This window comes from Corythoichthys intestinalis, chromosome 1 (assembly GCF_030265065.1).
Source record: "Corythoichthys intestinalis isolate RoL2023-P3 chromosome 1, ASM3026506v1, whole genome shotgun sequence".
Lineage (NCBI taxonomy): Eukaryota > Metazoa > Chordata > Actinopteri > Syngnathiformes > Syngnathidae > Corythoichthys > Corythoichthys intestinalis.
In genome coordinates, this window is record NC_080395.1 from 13774777 (window position 1) to 13793416 (window position 18640).

Consider the following 18640-nt stretch of genomic DNA (forward strand, 5'->3'; position numbering starts at 1 on the left):
AGAGTATATAACAGTAATATGTAGGGTGTCAACAAACGAACTATAGTTGAAATTAAATAATCAAAACTGCTCATGTTTTTTTCCCCAAGTGTGATGTATCAAATAGATTGAAAGGTTTCCTCAGTTTTGCTGTTCTTTATTTGAAGGTTATTTGTAAAGGACAGCTCATTATGAAACCCATTAAATATAGGTTTGACTTGCATAAATTTGCACTTGTGTATATTAACAGACAATGACTATGTTGTTAATTAGAAAGTCCACCTCGGTTTGATAACAGGTCCATAGATTGTCATTTTAAGAAAAGCGGCATGCTAATGTAGTTCTCTTTAATTTCTTTTAGTAATTTTCCATGTATTGTGCTGTTGTAATCTGGACCTTGAGTCTGTGAATCAAAGCTATCTATTGATCTATATAATCAAAATGTGTTAGTGCATCCTCGCTAGCAAGCTAAGCTAAATACAACTAAATTAAGTGAGCCTGGTAAGCTTCAACAAAAAGCCAAACGACTTTCCCTAAGCTTCAGGTCAGGATGTTTTAGTCCTCTAAATGTTTACTTGGGTACTTACCTGATGAGTTTGCATTGAAGAAGCGCATTTGGTTAGGGTACACAACAAACTAGAGCTGTCCCGACTAGTCGACATTGTCGACGTCATCGATGACGTAAATCCGTCGACGAGCACAACATCCCATCGACGGTTAATGAAGGGTCAAAAAAATATATGCGTGGAAAGTTCAGAATGTCGGACGCTTGGTATGCAAGCGGGGAAATCGGCACAAAGCCAAAAAAAGCGCACCAGAGAGTCCAAAACATTGACTTATTTTTAAAGAAAGAAAGGAGGGTACACTATTGTGTCCTGTCTCTTCAATGCCAAGCTTGGCTGCACGTCGGCCGTGAATGATAACGACAGGAGATTGTAAGTCCATCTAACTAACTAATGACATGTTTATTGAAGTTGCTAAGCCTGTCGCGATATGCAATAATTCCATTTATCGCATGGTAAATAAAAATGAGGGCGGTTATTTTCACGGCTGAGTTTTATCGCTGCGCGCGTGTATACATTTGTGCGTGCGTGCTGATGGCATATTAAACTCCAGTTCTTTTCTGTCATCAACACGCTGTAGAATTAAAGTTCAGACATACAAAATAAGGAAAGACATCTATATTAAACACTATATACGTTAGCATTGCTACATTGAAGTGAATGGGAAAAAAGACGACCTACTTTAGCTGGCTATAAAACAAGCAGCCTTGTCCAAAACTTGAAGTTAAAAGGTGACACATCAAACATGAAAAATCGCTGGTTAACAGCATTTGCCAAAGGACAGAAAATCTATTACTTACACCACATGCAATGACAAATAGTGATTTTTTTGTGGACTGTAAAGCATAAATTAGCGGTTTAGCGAGCGTACTTCCGGTGAACATTTCAAAATAAAAGCATCTCATGTTCGTCATATAAATAACGATTTCTGGAGTTAATCCCACATTCTTCAGATTCTACACTAAGAATACCTTTAAAATGACACCCTTTATGAAAAATCTGGCAATGAATAATTGTTATAATACGATTATATATTGTACTACAGTATACTATAATATTAATGCTAGGTATTTTTTTAAGAATTGTTTTGAATCATGTTGGAAAGGTGAAGTCAGTGTTCTGAATCTGTTTACATTCCATTCTTTTGCACAAGTTAATGCTATCAGCATTTGAACTCATTGTTTGTGATTTATTATTGTTATTTATCTGTTTATTTGTACTTTAATAAAGAATTTAAGTGTTCCAAAATGTTTTTGTGAATTGATAAGCGTCAACAAAAATTTCATTGCTAAATTAGTAAAAAAAAAAAATTTTTGTGAATTGATATGCGTCTCAAAAATGTCATTGCTAAATTAGTAAAAAAAAAAAAATTAATAAAAAAAATTTAAAAGATTAGTCAACTAATCGTAAAAATAGTCGGCTGATTAATCGGGAGAAAATTAGTCGTTTGGGACAGCCCTACAACAAACTGCAAGTCGACGAGAGTACAGACATTGCATCCAGTGAACCGGAAGTAAAAATGTTCAGGCGCTGGATTTTCAGTGTAATATGTGTAGTAGGGGTGGAAACCTCTTGGTAACTCACAGTATAATACGATTTGCAATACAAAGCTCACGATAACGATGATCTCACGATATGGCGATACAACAACTATTGATACATTGGTCAGGAAAACTAGGGTGAGAAGCTCGGTCATCCGGGAGGGACTGTGTCGAGCCGCTACTCCTCCGCGTTGAGAGGAGCCAGTTGAAGTGGCTCGGGCATCTGGTTCGGATACCTTCGTGACACCTCCCTCCCCAGGATACTGGAGAGACTATGTCTCTCAGCTGGCCTGGGAACGCCTTGGGATTTCGCCGGAGGAGCTGGTTTAAGTGGCTGGGGAGAGGGAAGTCTGGGCTTTCCTGCTAAAGCTGCTGCCTCCGGGACCAGACCCCGGATTAAGCGGTAGGTAATGGATGGTCAGGAAAATATTCTACAAAACAACTAATAAACAGGAAAACAAGCTATCTTCATCCTTGTGCTGTAAGTTTATTACTAGTAGAAGTCCAATCCATTTGAATTGGGTGGGTGGCAGTGAATGAGCTCATCCCATTTCTATGGCCATTAGGGGCAGCCAATGCCTGGTGACGAGGTCATTTTGGGCCATTTCAGGTCATTACCTGTTGATTTTCAGTCACTTCCGCTTGATTTTCGGGCATTTTATGGGTCACTTGCTGTTCTGTAACCCAAAATCAATAGGAAATGACTTGGGAATGAAAAGGTGATGACTTAAACTCAACAGGAAGTGACCAGTAAATACCCTGAAATGAACAGAAAGTGCCCTGTAAATGCCCTGACAATTGCAAAGAGTGAACGCTCTGGTTTTGAGCGAACGAACGTTTATTCACTCTTCCTGGTCATAATGGATTGGGCGTCGAGCGCCGTCAATGGCAGCCATTGAGTTAACTGAGACACTTTTTTTTTTTTGACTGCCTTTATTTTGCTTTTAAAAAAATGAAATAAACACTTAAAATGTAAACATTTTCGACTGTTAAAATGCCTCTTAGCTCTTTGGCAAGTGTAGTGACTGACTACTGAAATACACACACAGTAGTAAAAAAGTTACTTGGCAACCTAACTGGTGATACCTTTTATGTTTTTTTTTCCCATTAAAAAAAAAACAAAAACAAAACAAAAACATAGTAACCTTTGCTATGTTTGGAGGTCATTTAATGTTGTGAATCAACCGTTAAATGTGATAAAATTGCTCCCGTTTTTGCCTGAGTTCCCTTCTGTCTACTTTCGACATGTGAACATTTTTAAACTGTTTCATCCTTTAAAGATAGACTCAAGTCAAGAGTTTGCCGATTTAGGACTATTTTGGATAAAAAGTTGCTTAGGTTCCCTTGGAAGGTTTACTACAACAGAGCCTTTCTAAGAAGTTTACTGCTCTAAAATGGTGGCTGTTTACTAACGCTACCGAGTGTCATTTCGCATGTAGTTCTATATGCATGAGATATCTAGGCGTAGACTGTATGTCGGCCACAGTCAGGAAATATTGGAGCCGCCTAGCATCGCGTTTGCTACAGCGTCTCAACAAACACTCTTCCCTCTGCCTGTCTCTGACCTTTCAACCAACGTATTAACGAACATTGTCTCGTTGCAGAAACGGTGACCAAAAAACAAAAAAAAAACGCAATGCACGAAAAACGTGTAGATTTTGAACATAACGTACGGCGTACACATTTAAAAATGAGCGCTCACTTGTACAAATTACGACGAAACCGTACAACTTGACAGGTATGATTTATAGTGGACCGTCACAGTTAGGTAGTACCACTCTGTAGCACGGGACGTCCAACTATCACCGGTCAGGGCAAAACTATGTGCTTTCGCGAAATCATCTTTGATGGCTTTGCGTGCCATTTCATAAATGTCGGGGATTATGTTGTTGGCGAAATATGTCCGCGAGGGAACAATGTAACGCGGGTCAAGCGTTGCAATTAAATTAACGAAGCCCGCATCTTCAACCACGTAATATGGTTGCAAGTCTTCAGCAATGCACATCCCCACTGCGTGGGTTATTTCCTTGTGTTTTTCTGACCTGATATTCTAAGGCTTTTGGAACGCCTCTTCTATAGACCCCTGTGTTTTCACTGGTGTCATCTTCGGGGTTGTCCTGCTCTGAGAAAGCGATGTCTGTGGGTGAAGCCGGCTGAGGTGCTGAGTCATGTTAGAAGTGTTGCCGTTAGCATAGGGAACAAGCGCTGAGCAATGCTTGCAGATTGTTTTATTTTTTTTTTTCAATATTTTCGCTCCGTCTGCATTGTAGTCCACGGGGAAACCGAAATGTTGCCACACCGCAGATTTGAAAGAAGCCGGTGCTTCCTCAAAATTCGGTCTGTCGACTCCTCCGCTCGCCATAATTTTTTTTGTTTTCTTTCTTATTTCACTTTCATCTCGCTCGTAAGCGAGAGAGGGCGTTACTCGGCTCCTATCACACAGGTGCTTGACAGCGATTGGACATTTACTCGCGGGGCGGGAATTTCTCCACAGCTGCGCTTCACGTCACACACAGGCACACAGAGTCTGACCAATTCATTCCACAAGCGTTCGGAATAAATTACTGTAATTGCAAAACCAAAAATGCGCGGTTCATAAAGGCGTATTGAACCGTACAGGGCGAACCGTACGGTTCGGTTTTGAACCGCAACCCGTTGCACTGCTAATCACGACTAGGGCGGTCAAACGATTAAAAATTTTAATTGAGTTAATCACAGCTTAAAAATTAATTAATCGTAATTAATCACAATTCAAACCATCTCTAAAATATGCCATATGATTCTGTAAATTATTGTTGGAATGGAAAGAAACAAGTCTGACATAAACATTCAACATACTGTACATAAGTGCTGTACAGTGATCCCTCGTTTTTCGCGCACCCAGCCCCCTCCCTCCCCAAAAAAATTAGTGTGTGTACAATTTATTCAGATTTAGGATTGGAAAGATACGTATAAGAAATGTTTTTTCACTTTTTTCAAAAGTAGTATTTTAAAAATATATATATTTATATATACTGTCATTTAATAAATGATTTTTTAGTATACACACGCACATTCATTCCAGCGGTTGCCCCCCCCCCCCCCCCCCAAACACACACAATCACGCAGAGCCGGCTGCCTCTAACCTCGCCACGCACACACATTACAGCGCGCGCTTCCCGATCTCTACCCACCCGCGTATGGACACAAGGATAAAACTTAACATTTATTGGCAGTTAAACGATGATTGACATGTGCGGCGGAATCATCTGTCACCATCGTTAACTTAAATAAGCAACTTCAATGCACGCAGTGCTTGCCAGGGGAATCAGAGAGCAAAGAGAGAGGGAGGGAGCGACAGTGACACGGATCCGCGATAGATTGAGGGCGCGAAGTTTGAAGGGCGAAGTAGCGAGGGATCACTAGATTTGTTTACTATAACAATATATCAACAAGATGGCATTAACATTATTAATATTCTTTCTGTTAAAGGGATCCACAGATAAAAAGACGTAGTTCTTAAAAAATAAATCTGAGAACAAGTTGTAGTAATTGCATATTAAAACCCCTCTTAACGTTTTCATTATAATAAAATAATCAATAATCAATCTAAAAATAAACTAATAGCTCGCCATTGTTGATGTCGCCGAGCAGTAAGTTTTAAGTGTATTTTGCATAGCTATTTTGATTGGGAATGCCAGTTCTCTTGGCATTAAGCGCTTTTCTCTTTGTGAACATCATTTTTTTGAGAGATAGGAATATTATTTTTGTTGTGCTTTCACTAAATGATACTGTAGCGACTTAACTGTTCCGCCCAAAAGCATGATGGGAAATTAGCAACCATGACTGTCAGTGGTGGCTGCAAATGGTATACAGTATGTTCTGCTTTGTGTTCAATTGGGTGTGTTAAGAAAAAGAACGTCTCCTGCTCTGCCAAAATGCATGATGGGAAGTTGGGCAACCATGATTGTCAGTGCTGGCTGCAAACGGTGTAAAGTATGTTCTGCGTTGTGTTCAACTAGGCGTGTTAAGCAAAATATCGTCTCCTGCTCCGCCAAAATGCATGATGGGAAGTTGGGCAACTATGACTGTTAGTAGTGGCTGCCAAATATTAAGCCAATAAAAGGCACGGCCCAATGAACGCCTGTGTCCACTCGCATTTCTCTGCCTTTTCGCTCTCATTGTGCTAAAACTGGGTCATTGTAAACTGTTTGAGGCAACGCATGAACAGGGCATTACGTGCATGCATTAATTGCGCCAAATATTTTAATGTGATTAATTTTAAAAATGAATTACCGCCCGTTAACGCGATAATTTGACAGCCCTAATCACGACATATCACCATTTTTATATTTTACCATTTTGTCTATTGTATCATGGCCAAAAAAGTGGCACATCATCATCTATATATTGGATGTCTGTTGCAGCTCATTCATACTGTACATACAAATTCAGTGGCACTATAAAACCGTAGAGTGATTTGTGTGCACTTGGTTCACTTTCGTGATTTGACTGGACTCACTCAATGAAGCATTTAACAAAGACAAGCATTTTTCTATGTTATTCTTAATATGTTTAAAACTTTTTTAATTTTGGAAAAAAAAATATTTTCCAGAGAGCTATTTATGTAACCCTTTATTCAAATTTGTCAGAGATGTTTTTGAGTTGAGTAAATTCAGGCACTTCTGGAGCTATTATTTTTTATTTGTGAGATTGAATAAACATGCTTTAGGTATTCCAATAAAACTCAGTGTTTGCATTATTCAATTTTTACAGCAAATGAATATTGGCTCCAAAAATCGGTTATCTGCCCCTCTAACTACTAATAAATGGTATCGGTCCAGAAAAACTCATCCAGGTCGATCTCTAGTTTTCTCCAGTGTGGGTTCTTGCGTGCCAGAGTAACTCTCCATTCTCTCTGAATCTTTCAACACACACTTAGCAAGGGAAGGAGTTTTCTCCAGTATGTGTCCTCGTGTGTCTTCTTAACTCTTGCTTCGTACAAAATCTTTTGTTACAAAGTGAGCAGGCAAAAGGTTTCTCCCCTGTGTGCGTGCGCATGTGCCTTGTTATGTGATGCTTCCAAGGAAATCGCTTATCGCAAAGTGAGCAGGCGAAAGGCTTATCTCCGGTGTGCGTTCTTGCGTGCCTGCTTAACTCTCCGTTCTCAGCGAATCTTTTACCACACACTGAGCAGAGGAAAGGGTTTTCTCCAGTGTGTCTTTTTGCGTGCCTGCTTAACTCTCCGTTCTCAGTGAATCTTTTACCACAAACTGAGCAGGGGAAAGGCTTTTCTCCAGTGTGCGTACTCGTGTGTTTCGTTACCTCTTGCTTCGTGCAAAATCGTTTATCGCAATGTGAGCAGACGAAAGGCTTCTCTCCTGTGTGCGTACGCATGTGCCTTGTTATGTGATGCTTCCAAGAAAATCTTTTATCACAAAGAGAACAGGCAAAAGGCTTCTCAACAATGTGCCTCTTTGCGTGCCTGATTAACTCTCCTTTCTCAGGGAATCTTTTACCACAAGACGTGCAGGCAAAAGGCTTCTCTCCATTGTGTCTTCTTGTGTGTATGATTAACTCTCCAATTTCAGTGAATCTTTTACTGCAAACTGAGCAGGGGAAAGGCTTTCCTCTAGTCTGTCTCCACGTGTGTCTTGTTAACTCTTGCTTCGTATAAAATCTTTTATCACAATGTGAGCACCCAAAAGGCTTCTCTCCTGTGTGAGTACGCATGTGCCTTGTTATGTGATGCTTGCAAGAAAATCTTTTCTCGCAAAGTGAGCAGGCGAAAGGTTTCTCTTTGGTGTGCGTTCTAGCGTGCCTGATTAAGTCTCCATTCTCAGGAAATGTTTTACCACAAACTGAGCAGGCGAAAGGTTTCTCATTGGTGTGCATACGCACATGTCTTGTTAAGAGCCGCTTCCAAGGAAATCTTTTATCGCAAAATGAGCAGGCGAAAGGTTTCCTACCGGCGCATTCTTTTGTGTCTCTTTTCAATGATGACTTGTTTAAGGACTTCGGCGCATTCTGGTCAAAGTCAACATCCTTCTCATCAGTGCTAAAGCCAGAAGAGTGTGATGTTACATCATCACTGTCCGAGAGTGGAGCGAAGAGGTCGTCCGGTTGCAATTGTGCCTCACCTTTTGTGGTCAGGTGTTGAAATGAGCTCCCGCGCGAACGTTTTGCTGCTCTGCTCACTTCCATTGGACCTTCATCGACTTCGCTCTTCACAGTGACAATCATTGGAAACTTGGTGATTTCATCTTCCTGTTCTTCTTCTTTTATGCTGCGGGTCTCTGGCTCCACCTCCTTTTTTATGGATGGCATCTCCGACTCCTTCTCCTGCTTTACATGGCTGGCGTCGTGCTTCTCAGGGTGAAGATCTTTTTTAGTGGCTTCTGCGGGACACAAGGTGAAAAAGAAAATCGTTTGATTTGCCAATCGTCCTTCTGCTGTGAATTTGTATTTGTTTGTCACATAGACGTCCATTCTTTTGAAGTGGAAGAGACGCTTAGACTTCAAATAGATTGTACATCTATCAGCATCAATGGCAGCTAAGCACATGCCTATTTAAAATTGATCGTTAACTGTCAGGTTGATTTAATATGGATTTTAATCAACAAACTTGGTGACGTGATGGCCCTGTGAAGTCTGCAATAGTACTGCAATAGTACTGAACATGAGTTAATCCTGGTTTTGCAGTCATGGTAACCTTGATTTTTATTTGAACGTGCCATGACATGCTACAACAAGTGACTTTAAAATGATAGCATAACATTTTTGACACAAATCCATTCCAAAAAAAGGGACAGAAAAGGCTTCATCAACAATGTAGAGCACAAATAGTCTTACTTTCACAGCTTCCTTGTCCCTGCCACTAAAAAATATCCCACCAGAAGACATCACACGCAGAATGAGCGGAAGATTTTGCAGTTTGCTAGCATGCTATCCATCGGCTTTCTAGTCAGTCAGTCCGTCAACTTGTACTAGCTAGCGCAGTACTAGAAAGCCAGTCAAAGTTAGGGCTGGGCGATATGACCTTATGTACTTATCACCGTAAATTAAGCAGATTTACCTCGATAACGATAAATGACGCGAAAATCTGAATGAATGCATGAAATACAAATTAACCATTTCTCACTAATTTATTTACCAGCTTTCAACTGAACATATTTAACAATTGTGCATTCAGTGTAAATGTTAAGTATATAAAAATCTCTTGTAAACAATAAACATTCGAGTAGAAACATTTAAAACGGCTTGTATGACTTAAACAATGTACAACATTGTAAATATTGCTATGGCCACTGTGCAAAAATGTCATTGCAACACAAATGACTTACAGGAAGAGGGGCTTGAACAGTGCATTTCAGAGGACTGAGTATCGGACAACTTATTGTTAATGGCTGCTGTGACATGATCACTCAAGACAAGTGTTTACTTCAAGTTCCTACTGCGAAAAACTAGCATCTTAACCATTTTGTTTGATTTTTTCCCCAGAGCATTTTCTGAAATGCACGCACCCCTACACATGAACACCCACACATTAATAGAGCTATACTGCCGTAACTGATGAAAATGAAAAATTCAAGATTGTATAATGATAGTAATGACACAGAATAAAGCAAGCACATACAGAAAAAAAGCTGTGGTCATTAAGCCGACATATTGTAGGCTACACTATTGGATTATACTTTCACTGAGTGCTAAGATGATCCACTGTAAATTGTACTATCATAAAAACTCTCACAGAAGTCACACACACGCTGCGACAAAATAACGCGACATACTGATAGCTAGGTGCAGTCCGTGTGTAACAGGTGCACACGGGTCCTGACCTGGAAAAGGTGGCGGCACGGCTCCAGGCAGAACGGTTACAAAACACTGCACCTGCATCAACGTCGATGAATGCCATACTCACAATGCTTTAGCCAAGAGGGCTAAAAAGTAACAATAAAATCCAGAAATACAATGGCATTGCCATCCATCCATCATTCCATCCATCACCTTTCGCTTAATCTAGGTTCGGGTTGCGAGGGCAGCAGCTTTGCTAGGAAAAGCCTAGACTTCCCTCTTCAGCCACTTCAACCAGCTCCTCTGGCGGGATCCCAAGGCTTTCCCAGGCCAGCCGAGAGACACAGCGTGTCCTGGGTCATCCCCAGGGCATCTTGCCAGTGGGACATGCCCGGAACACCTCTCCAGGGAGGTGACCAGGAGGCACCCAAACCAAAAGATACAAAATACAGTGGCACCTCAACATACGATCGCTTCGACACACCATCTTTTCAACATCAGACATAAAATTTGACTCGCCATTTGTTTCTACACCCGAAAACATGCGCGAAATTCGACAATTTATGACTGCGCCGCAGTTTGTTTTGCCACAATACAGACGCACGGCAGATTTTCTTGTGGGAGAAATCGACACAAGTTCCAAGAAGGTCAGTGCAGGTGGTGAAAAAAGGTAAAAGCTTACAATTGAAATGAAGATGGAAAAGATAGAAAAATATGAGAGGTGTGCGCGTCTGTGAACTGGCTCGACAATACAGACGTAGAATGTCTATGATCTCGACGGTCCTCCACCGACATCTGTTCACCAGTCTTTATTAGTTAAGGTGACAATTATCATTGTGGTAACATCACCAAGGAAATCGCCATCTTCGTCAGGTTTTTGATTATTTCTGAACTGGCGCAACACAACACGCCTACTGTCGGCTGTAGTTGACGCCAACAACAAGAATTTAAAAGAGAAAGTAAAATCTTTACCGGATCTTTCTCTTTGTTAAGTCAGCCACACGGTGCATTGAGGTACAGCATGCAAAATACGTCCGCCACATTAGAACCCGATTCTTTACATTATTACAGTTATTATTATTATGATTTGTATTTATAATTCATTTGTTTTTTTTAGATGTGTAATAGCCATTTTTAATAGTACAAGCAGTATTTATTAAGGATTTAGTGTAGGTTTTCGGGCTGTGGAATGAATTAAAAAGGAATTACAATGTATTTTTAAGTGAAAATCCTGCTCGAGATACGACCATTTTGACTTACAAACAAGGTCCTGGAACCGAATTAACTTTGTATGTATAGATACCACTGTATATACATTTACACTTTGCAACTTTCCCGGAAAAGGCGGAAGTGGAGCTACTGTCAACAGTACTGTACTGTAACATGTATGAAACTTTTGCTAAAAAATAAAAAAAACCTCCGGTATTTTGATTCAGATTCTCATAACACGGTGGCTCGGACACGGGTGCAAAAATATGCGATCGGGACATTTCTATTAGAGTATTATCACAGGAAGAAGTGCTGCATTCAGTGGTTTGGACATGATCTCGTTTTTAATCATGGTAGCAGTTTAGACAGCCCTGCTCTTGATTGAGTGCTGGTATGAACTCGGGCTGCAGCTATCGAATATTTTAGTAATTGAGTATTCCACTGAAAATTCCATCAATTAATCAAGTAATTGGATTTTTTTTAAGGTAAACAGCAATTATAAATATACATGAGAAAGCAAGACGTTTCACCCAATATTGAACCATTTTTAGACAATCGATGTCTTTATTTTAGATGTACAGTGGGGCAAATAAGTATTTAGTCAACCACCAATTGTGCAAGTTCTCCCACTTGAAAAGATTAGAGAGGCCTGTAATTGTCAAAAAGGGTAAACCTCAACCATGAGAGACAGAATGTGGAGAAAAACAAACCCCCAGAAAATCACATTGTTTGATTTTTAAAGAATTTTACAAATCATGGTGGAAAATTAGTATTTGGTCACCTACAAACAAGCAAGATTTCTGGCTGTCAAAGAGGTCTAACTTCTTCTAACGAGGTCTAACGAGGCTCCACTCATTACGTGTATTAATGGCACCGGTTTTAACTCATTATCGGGATAAAAGACACCTGTCCACAACCTCAGTCAGTCACACTCCAAACTCCACTATGGCCAAGCCCAAAGAGCTGTCTAAGGACACCAGGGACAAAATTGTAGACCTGCACCAGGCTGGGAAGACTGAATCTGCAATAGGTAAAACGCTTGGTGTAAAGAAATCAACTGTGGGAGCAATTATTAGAAAATGGAAGACATACAAGACCACTGATAATCTCCCTTGATCTGGGGCTCCATGCAAGATCTCACCCCGTGGCGTCAGAATGATAAGAACGGTGAGCAAAAATCCCAGAACCACACGGGGGGACCTAATGAATGACCTACAGAGAGCTGGGACCACAGTAACAAAGGCTACTATCAGTAACACAATGCGCCACCAGGGACTCAAATCCTGCACTGCCAGACGTGTCCCCCTGCTGAAGAAAGTACACGTCCAGGCCCGTCTGCGGTTCACTAGAGAGCATTTGGATGATCCAGAAGAGGACTGGGAGAATGTGTTATGGTCAGATGTAAGAGTGTGACAATATCTCGATACAGCGATATAACGCGATATTTTGCAACCCGATGGGTTATCGATATGCTCCCGCCAAGAATCGATACTTTTATTTAACATATTGGCCATGCAATGGAGCATGGATGCTGTAAACTGCTCAATGTTTGTTGAGCAATTCCTTGGCGTTCCACTAGGGGCGCTCGGGAGTAGCGGTGAGGGTAAAGTGTGCACAAGTTGTCAGAGAAGGAGAGGAAGCTCCAAGTGGGTTGAAAAAATAAAAAAGCTCCGTGAGAACGGTGGAGGAAAAAAATGAGAAAAATATTGCTACAAATCACACATGGGGACACACTTTAGATTTTACACCAACAAGAAAGGAAGTAAGGTGAACAAGGACTTTGCTGTATGCAAGAATTGTCTAAGAAAAATAAGTTTCACTGGGAGCTTGTGACGTAGTGGACAACGGAGTTTGTGAGCTTCGCTTTCATCACTTGAGGTAAGAAAGTTTTGCAATGTAATTGACTTTTTAATTTACATGTACTATTATTTAAATGACATTTGGTGTTGAATGATATAAAATAAACCAGGACCCGAACTGGATGAAAATGAATATCGAACAAGCCCACATGAATTTACCGATTTATTTGAGAACCAATTTCCATCTAGTTTACTACACAAACTGTTATTACTGTCATTTTGATACAATAAGCTATAAAAATGGTTTGAATAGGTTCCAAGATATAGAGCCTACCCACCAACGTCATAAAACCACGTGCTCGCTGTATGGTTCAGCCCACTTGTCCGTCATTTTGACTCTGTATTAGCATTGTTTTCAATTGATGGCGGAATTTAAAATTCATTTCATGGAAGACCCGGTGCTTTCTGATGCCGCAAACTCACTGGATCTGTTGCATAAAAGGCGTTATGAGGAAAAGCTTCGTTCTATACAGTCGCCAGATCCATATTTGATGCCCAAATCTATGTTTTTCGACCCACTGTCTTCGCCCTGTCTGCCTGACATCTGCTACGCTGATATATACAACTGTCTTGTCCACACAAAATCAGCCTATTCTCACGAAAGTTTGAAAAACTTTAAGAGCTTGGAGGCTTATAAATACTTCGTTGCTGGTTGGGTGAAACAGGTCCTCGTTCGGCAGGAATCTATCTTGTGCTTGGAAAGGTGAGTTACGAAATTTTCAATTCAAAATCTTTTGTTATTGCTAACATCCACTGTCAAGTCTAATGTATTTCATGTCGTTTGTCAATGGAGTTAAGGCTTTTAATGTTTATATGGTTTAGCGATAGCACTCTCACGACATACATACGTGTATGTTGTCGGCGATTAGCCTAGCAATGATCTTAATTGTGGTTATTTGTCAGCCCCGTAGACGAGGCCAGTTTCTTTCACTTGGTACCAGCTAAATATTATTCAAAAAAATAACGATGGTGGAAGAAAGGGAAGTCACAAACATCTTGAATTTGAAACTATGTCGTACTACGTCGTATGTTGTCGGCGATTAGCCTCGCAATGATCTTAATTGTGGTTATTTGTCAGCTCCGTAGACGAGGCCAGTTTCTTTCACTTGGTACCATCTAAATATTATTCAAAAAATAACGATGGTGGAAGAAAGGGAAGTCACAAACATCTTGAATTTGAAACTATGTCGTACTACGTCGTATGTTGTCGGCGATTAGCCTCGCAATGATCTTAATTGTGGTTATTTGTCAGCCCAAAACCCCCTAAGTATATCTTAAATGCATCTTACCGGATATAAAATGACTACTACATAGTCTGTGGTTATTTTTTGGTGCCCAGTTTTCACGTCGAATTGCAGCCGTCCATTTCGCTCTCCTCTTTGGATCCCTCGGAATACGGTAAAACTTCAAGTCTCTCCTTCCATCTTCTCTGTTAGTGCAACCAACAGCCACACACGCCTTCACCATTTTGATTATTAATGTTAAGGAGCAGAAAAACACGCCGTAAATAGGAGAAATGTACGTAGCCGTAACAGGTTAACACTATGTTTTGACGGACAAGTGGGCGGTACCATTCAGGAGAGCGGAGCTGTGACGTCACGTGGGTAGGGTCTATATAAAGTGATGTGCATGATAATTAATAGAGCTGGGAATCTTTGGGCACCTAACGATTCAATTACGATTACGATTCGGAGGCTCCGATTCGATTATAAAATGATTATTGATGCACCCCCCTCCTTTTAGTTTTGTACATTAGTTCCAAAATTGTTCAAAAATACTCTCAGGCTAAACCAAACTACTATTTCAGTATCAAGTTAACATATAGCAGTAAACAAATATACAAAAATAACATTAAATAAAAAAAAACTCCAGTCCCCATTCTGTATCAGCAGCTTTAAACTACATTCAATTAATTTAATGTTGTGAATCAACCGTTAAAGTTGTTAAAGTTGCTCCCGTTATTCCATAATTTCCCTTTTGTCTACTTTTGAAATGTGAAAGTTTTAAAACTATTTTAAAGATAGATTCAAGTTAATATTTTACCGATTTAGGAGTATTTTAGATAAAAAGTTAATTAGGTTTTCTTGGAAGGTTCGCTACAACAGTCTTGCAGGGAAGTTTACTGCTTTAAGATGGCGGCCGTTTCTAACACCCACATCTAGCTTTTTGCAGATGTGCTGCTACCGCTACCGAGTCTATATTGCATCTAGTCCTATATAAATGATATCTACCGTAACATTATGTAGCTGTACATGTAGCAGCTTTTCGGCAGCAGTCAGGTATGTTGTTTTTTTATCTCATGGCATGAGTTGAGCTAGAGCCGTGAGTTGAGCGTTGGCATTACCCGAGGGGCCGAGTAATGAGAAGCATGATGTTTAGCTACTCCCGCTCCGTTCTGTACCGAAGACCGCGCGGCGCGCTGAGTGTGTTGTACTTCCGCTTTACTTGGCATATTTCAATAATCGGAATTTGGATGTTTGTGAATCGTTCTCGAATCTTCCACGGCCGAATCGCGAATAATCTAAGAATCGGAAATTTTGCACACCTCTAATAATTAATGTAGCCTACATATTAAAAATAGGTAATTATTGAATTTTTAATTTCTATACATTCAATTCATATTTTTTTAAATTCAATACTTCCAACACAAAAAAAAATCAGGATTTCAACTCAAACGCTATGAAGTAGCTAATATTTTTTGTTTTATTTTGTTGTTTTTAAGGTGAGGAAGACTGTGACTGAGCAAGTCTGACATCTTAAATGCTGAAGCAGATAGCGGAAGTGCTCAAACCAAGCAACAAAGGTCATATACGAAGAAAAGACCCACCAATTTTATCATTGCCCCACTCCAAGCTCAACTGCTGACACCTACGGCACTTTTTATTAATTTTTTTTTTTAAAGATTTAAAACTTTAAAGAAATTAAGGGTGCCATTCATCATGATCTCTCCAAGCGATATCAGTGGTCGTGGTTGGTTTCCTCTATATGTGCAGGGGCACAATTTGCAGTAGATTTATATTTTACAGCAATGTTGCACAGAAAAGGTGTCACTGTTTAATAAATGACTTAAACAGTATTTTATCTATTTTTAAATATCTTTTTTTTTTTCTTTCCCCCGTTTCAACAGTTGTATCGTAGAATGTCATGTATCCAATTTCTGACCAATATATCGATAATCGCTGTATCGTGATATAATCGTTATCGTGAGCCTTGTATCGAGAATCGTATCGTATCGTGAGGTGCCCTGAGGTTCCCACTCCTAGTCAGATGAAACCAAAATATAACTTTTTGGTAGAAACACAGGTTCTCGTGTTTGGAGGAGAAAGAATACTGAAATGCATCTGAAGAACACCATACCCACTGTGAAGCATGGGGGTGGAAACATCATGCTTTGGGGATGTTTATCTGAAAAGGGACAAGAACGACTGATCTGTGTAAAGGAAAGAATGAATGGGGCTATGTATCGAGAGATTTTGAGTGAAAATCTCCTTCCATCAGCAAGGGCATTGAAGATGAGACTTGGCTGGGTCTTTCAGCATGACAATGATCCCAAACACACAGCCAGGGGAACAAAGGAGTGGCTTCGTAAGAAGCATTTCAAGGCCCTGGAGTGACCTTGCCAGTCTCCAGATCTCAACCCCATAGAAAATCTGTGGAGGGAGTTGAAAGTCCGTGTTGCCCAACGACAGCCCCAAAACATCATTGCTCTAGATGAGATCTGCAAGGAGGAATGGGCCAAAATACCAGCAACAGTGTGTGAAAAGCTTGTGAAGAGTTACAGAAAACGTTTGGCCTCTGTTATTGCCAACAAAGGGTGCATAACAAAGTATTGAGATGAACTTTTGGTATTGACCAAATACTTTTTTTCCACCATGATTTGCACATAAATTCTTTAAAAATCAAACAATGTGATTTTCTGTTTTTTTTTTCTCCACATTCCATCTCTCATGGTTGAGGTTTACCCATGTTGACAATTACAGGCCTCTCTAATATTTTCAAGTGGGAGAACTTGCACAATTAGTGGTTGACTAAATACTTATGTGCCCCACTATACAATTGTTGAAAACAGCCAACAATCGCATCTCAGATATGACTACAATATGATATACAAAAAAAGTTCTAGATAAGTTTTAATCTCAATTGTAAATACTTAATAGGATTTTGAATTTTTGCAGTGTTCAAAATAAATGTATGATACCTGCTGCATTAGAGCACATTATACACCAGTGCTACTTGGTGTTTTATTCTTCAATGACTACGGAGCTAAAATTGACTGTTAGCTTTATTATGTTTTTATTTTACACACTCATCACTCTACAGCGCTGTTTTTAAAGATTAAATAAAGCCTGTATGAAAGACACGTTAGCCACGCATTGACAGTAGTCATAATTATTAGAAGCCTAACACTCCGCCGGACTAACGTTACGTTAGCAAGGTACAGTAATGTTAACTTTATTTACTAGCACTACGTTAACTTAATTTCACCTTGTCCCGCGTATCGCTGCTCCGCTCACGGAGAAAACGGGGTGCCTTCGATGGAGCTGAAGACGTGCTGTAGTGTTAAGCAAGCGCTCGCTTAAAGGTCCTTTTTTTTGAGATTGAGATTTTTTGAGATAGGGATTTTTGTTTTTTCTTGTTTTTTCTTGACTTTTTTTGCCAAAATCATCAATATTAAAACAATAAAAGGCTTGGCTCAGTTGTGTGTAATGAATCTAAAATATATGAAAGCCTGTTTATCAGTACATTACAGAAAATAATAAACTATCACAATTTGATATTTTTTTTAGAAGGACCTGTACAGTGAATACATGAACCAGTGTTCGTGTTGGTGTCCAGCTTCAAATTCTCCCCCACTTTTGACATTTTCTGCTTTTTCTTGGTGCCGTTCTCTTCGCTTTCGTTGGCTTCTTCGTAGTTACCTCTATTTTTGTGCATGGTTGAAATCAAATATATCCACCACCTCTGTCTTCTACCTGTACGCACGTGATGTGGCGTTGTGCCGCATTAAAAGTAGTCCGGGCAAAACGTCATGCTTACAGCTGGCAAAATTAAACGATTCTTCTAGGGGGAGAATATTTCTCGATCAATTTTTAAAATCGAGTCACTGGAATTATTCGAGTAATCGTTTCAGCTCTTGTATGAACCTGGTTTTGATTATAATAGTGTGAATAAATCTTTCAAAACGTATAATGTGTAATACCGCTTATAGACAATATTGTTCATTCAAAATTGTTGGAAAACCTATTCTTTCCAACAACAAAAAACTTGAAATTATGTCGACGAAATCTCGACAAACACTACCAAATTCTAAATTGACTAAAATTTAACTAATGTATTTTCATCTAAAATACTAAGACGAAAATGAAAAGGACTGCCAAAAACAGTAGGGTTGCGAATCTCTAGCCTGGTACACCAGACTCAACGCTGTTCCAGCTATTGAGTCTGGCCACCATTCCCACGGAAACAATTTCCAGGGCGGAGCAAGCCACAGCAAACAGACAGCGGAGTGGACCAATCAGCGACGGGCAGACGTGACGTTAGTAAAATGGCGACGGCAGGACGAGGGACTTGCGCACGGAAGTAAACATACGAAGAGAGCGGAGTTTATTCGACATGGCTAGCGCGAGACAGACTGTTGTCAATGACTCGTGTCGATGTGTTTTTGGCCATTTAAAACTGATTTTACCGTGGATTGGAACATATTCTCGGCTCTGCC

General features: G+C 40.0%; 1 protein-coding gene across 6 annotated transcripts in view; it reads right to left on the bottom strand.

Moving 5' to 3' along the window:
* Positions 1-18640, bottom strand: part of LOC130923357 (oocyte zinc finger protein XlCOF6-like) — a 59181-nt gene that overhangs the window by 19954 nt on the left and 20587 nt on the right. For 5 of the 6 annotated variants that reach the window (XM_057849063.1, XM_057849047.1, XM_057849023.1 and 2 more), the window contains one exon: positions 8032-8460. In XM_057849063.1, the coding sequence (XP_057705046.1) occupies positions 8032-8460 (429 nt within the window). The remainder of the gene's footprint in view (positions 1-8031; positions 8461-18640) is intronic. The other variant, XM_057849040.1, reaches the window with a different exon arrangement.